Source organism: Phragmites australis, chromosome 6 (assembly GCF_958298935.1).
Source record: "Phragmites australis chromosome 6, lpPhrAust1.1, whole genome shotgun sequence".
Lineage (NCBI taxonomy): Eukaryota > Viridiplantae > Streptophyta > Magnoliopsida > Poales > Poaceae > Phragmites > Phragmites australis.
Window position 1 is genome coordinate 7,327,466 of NC_084926.1, and position 3,875 is coordinate 7,331,340.

The 3,875-nt window shown below is 40.3% G+C and overlaps 1 protein-coding gene across 1 annotated transcript; it reads right to left on the reverse strand.

The window, feature by feature from the left end:
* Window positions 1–1,248: 1,248 nt before the first annotated feature.
* On the reverse strand, window positions 1,249–2,811 carry LOC133920407 (protein RADIALIS-like 3). The gene is made up of 2 exons (XM_062365028.1): window positions 2,458–2,811; window positions 1,249–1,524 (listed from the first exon to the last, which is right to left on the reverse strand). The coding sequence occupies exons 1-2, from the start codon at window positions 2,724–2,726 to the stop codon at window positions 1,500–1,502; spliced, it is 294 nt and encodes a 97-aa protein (XP_062221012.1). The 5' UTR covers window positions 2,727–2,811; the 3' UTR covers window positions 1,249–1,499.
* Window positions 2,812–3,875: the final 1,064 nt, after the last annotated feature.

The window sequence follows — 3,875 nt, forward strand, 5'->3', positions numbered from 1 at the left end:
TATCTCAAATCAAACTATGTCATTACTCTAGACGTATTCGTTCGGTGGTGTTCACATGATGCATCCACATCTCGATACATTGAGTTTGTGATTGATGTTACTATATCCAATATTTATATTTTCGTTGCAACATACAGACACTTAGCTAATCTCGTCTAACATGCAAGTTGCCATGATCCAACCATCACTAGTTGAGCATAGTCTAGTCGGCTCTACATTTTTCAGGGAAAAAGTTAGTCGTCCTATCAACCCTGATGTCAAAGATAAATCTCGGTAAATTAGTAATTTTCATTAACAAAAGCATGGCAGCAGAGGAACGTACCTTCTCACAGGCCAACATGGGCAATGGCCCCTCTTAGTTTTCTAAACTCCATTAGGTGTATAACTGTCTATACCATCACTTTGCTAAGCTTGAGAATAATCACTCTATCCGTTGTTCTTTGATGTCCGGCCCCTGCTTAATTTAGGTGCAAGCTCCGTTACTGATGACAGGGTCATGTATGCGAAAAGTTCGCAAAAGAAATACTTATTCATCGGTATGAAAACACTTCACATACATTGAATCATATTTTACAGAAAAAGCTGCCTAACTCAAATTTATAAGAAATTCATGTTCAAGACAATACGTTTCTGTTCATCAATCATGGATGCAATGAATGTGAGCTGAATACGCCAATAGGCTCTATATATTCAGGTTTCGTAGAGACTGTACATGTGGATATGATACATAAATCATCATCGCGCCATAGATTGCTTTTGCTATCTTAGCCGCTAAGCCGACCACCTAGCGACCTTTCGTTGTAGTTCATTGGGCCACTTGCCGACGATCTCAACCTGATCAGCTATGACACACCAACCGTTCTGGGGAAGTCAAATGCAAGCCTTTTTTCCATGACATTTCGCATGCCTCAAAAAAGAAAAAGCCGCATCCTCTTGCATTAGTGATGATGATTGAGATGTTTCTTATCGTTATGCACCAGCAATTGTTGTCTTGCCCTAGCGACGGATCCTGTGGATCTTTGTGACTGCTGCTCAGGGACCATCCAGCGCAGTTTATGGCTTAATCACTTATACAGGGTGACCAGTTTTTCCTTATCACACGACTGTTGAGTATTAGGACCTCAATTTGGCCAAAGCCATGTCACTCTCAAGAAGTAGCGAATAACCGGGAAAAACTGGAAGGTACTGTGCTTCACAATTCATCATAGGCATCATGGTCGAATTGGAAGTTTGGAACAGATGACAATGAGCACACACAAGGAACCGCAAATTTATTTTCATCATCACATGACATGCAATTATCAGATAGCAGAGTACACCAAACCAACCATAGCACTATAAGTAAAAAACTATACTAGGGACTCGAGTCGGACCAAATAGCACTAGATTAACATCTTTCAGAGAGAGCCAATCATGTTTGGTTTCACTGGATAAATGTTGCTTTACGCTCTAGACTGCAACATCTTTCAGAAGAAGCCAACCCTCTTCCAAGATCGCATTCACTGCGGTTTGAGGTACCTCCTCCTGTAACAAGAACCCATAACGCTACACTGTCATTCTTTGCCAAAAAGTGAAAAGACGAAGAAGGTAAAACTGGTAATCACTTCCATGCAGCACAACAAACTCCACTATGCCAAAAAGTTGCGGATTTGTACTGCTAACTTCAAAACTTTAGGAAAATATGCACAATGGATTACCACTCCGCAATGAGTAATACACATGGGGACCTCCTCTATTTGGAGAGGAATGAATGTTACTTCCAGAAAAGGACACTTTGGTTGGTGGCTAAACCTGCCTGTTTGTTCCACAGATAAACATGATTTGAATACTCGACTTTAAAAACAGAGTGGAACAGCAGCACAAATACATCAATTGCAAGGGTACCAGTTGTTCGCTTGCACAAAAAGAGTTTTCAAACAAGTGAAGATTACATTACAAGCTGATATATTAGTCAATCTATTTCTCATTTCACCTTAATGAACTCATTGGTTCTACTACAAATAGTCAATCTTTCTTTCCCATGGCTGTTTAATTTGCAAACTAATCACAAAAGTAAACATCAAGAAACAAATCTACGCCAGCAAAATCATAAGAAAGATGGTTTTGGGCTTTTGGCTAATCTTTTGGAAAACATACAATATAGTGATAGTCAACAATGGGCACACACTACAAAAAAGTGAGCAGGGGTGGATTGGGAGCAGAAGGAGCAAGCCATAAAAGGCATGTCGCAGATTAGAGGAGAAAAGATAATCTAACTGAATGATGGAATGTCGAAAGTTAGGAATTATCAAACAAACAAAAGCTTCAGATTCAAGTGACTGCTTCCAGAAAAAGTAACACTTTTCTTGCACATATGCGCAAGACTAGTGTGCTTAACAGCATAATAACAGAATGTACCACATCATGATGCGTAGATGGAGCATTCATGGAGAGAGTAATGGGTAGCAAGTTAACTACCTCTGGTCCTCATTGGCACTGCCCCAAGAGTTGCTGTTGCTGCTGCTACCGCCGGAACTGCTGCAGTGGGATCCTTGACGGCCTCCTGCAGATTCAATGTGCCGCAGGTCCTCCAGCAGATCCTCATAGTGCCTCTTCACGTCGTCAGCCGACTTTCCGCCACCAACTGCTCGTGCAACATTCTGCCAGCGGTCTGGAGTGTCCTTGTCATATGTAGCCAGCGCCCTCTCGAACAGCTTGTTCTGCTTTGATGTCCAGGACGAACTCATTCTCCCCCCCCCCCCCCCCTTTCTCTTTCCTCAGCAAGAAAAAATACTGCAAGGAAAGAACCAAGGGGCTAACAATGGCCGCCACCTGTTGATGGTTGTGATTGTATGAAACAAGAGTGAGGGCAACGGTGCTATTTATATAGATGAATATAGATGAATGATACCCAGTAATAGTGGGGGATGGATCGTGTTAGCAGTAGGCAACATAATGATAAGCCTGTAAAGGAGGAACTCACAAAAGAAAGAGCAAGTGGTGATTGTTTCATTAGTTTGGCTCGTATTAAAAGTAGACTGGACTCTGGAGGAATAACTAACACCTCATGTTTACTGGGGTCTGGGGGAGACGAAGACCTCTTCATTTTCCCCCCTCAAATATTCCTTGATTCTCTTGTGCAATCCACATGAGATGGGTCAGTCTTCACTACTACCTTCACTTCTTGTTTTTGCATCTTGATCAGAACTCTTCAATGGAGATGCCACCAAATTTAGTAGGAATTAAAAGACATTAAATATATGCCTATTTGGCCTATCCTAAATTTAGAAAAAAGAGCCTTTATGAGGTCACAAAGGATAGAATTACTTATCTCTTCCCAGTCCATATTATTATTCAACGAAACCTGAAAGAGCTTACAAATTCCAATGTACAGAAAGAATGCATGCAAACTAAATATATTATTCGACTGTATTCTGTGGTCAAAACATTAGATGGACCAAATCAAATCCATATCCAATAACAGGCCCTAAGAGAACATGAAACTTTAAACTTTTATCATTCTAGAAAATCAAGGTGACACTATATTTCACGCAACATCATAACAAAAATTTTGAATCTAGCACATATCATGTTTCTGAAATGGTCTAAACAACTCTTGCCTCTCAGAGTTTTCAACAAGTTTGTCATGCTAGCATGACTACTCTGTGAAGGCGAGTATCAACCGTTGTTGAAGTTTTATACAGTCACAGTAAAGTTACCTTATTAGCTTAACCTTCATTATATTAAATTAAATAACTCTACCCAAACCAACATCCTTTCATAAGTTGCATCTAAACAATGATTTTGTAATGCTCCTAGCATTAACTTTGACTCAACTTACTGCGACCTTAGTGTTATACCAAGTATGAAAAGATGCACACCAGTAATTCCTGTAG

Bases quoted from the DNA above. Each gene is read 5' to 3' on its own strand.
- LOC133920407 (XM_062365028.1), bottom strand. From the start codon at position 2,726: ATGAGTTCGTCCTGGACATCAAAGCAGAACAAGCTGTTCGAGAGGGCG. The intron at 1,525-2,457 runs GTAGTTAACTTG...TTCTTGTTACAG, and splicing joins AGTGCCAATGAGGACCAGAG to GAGGAGGTACCTCAAACCGC.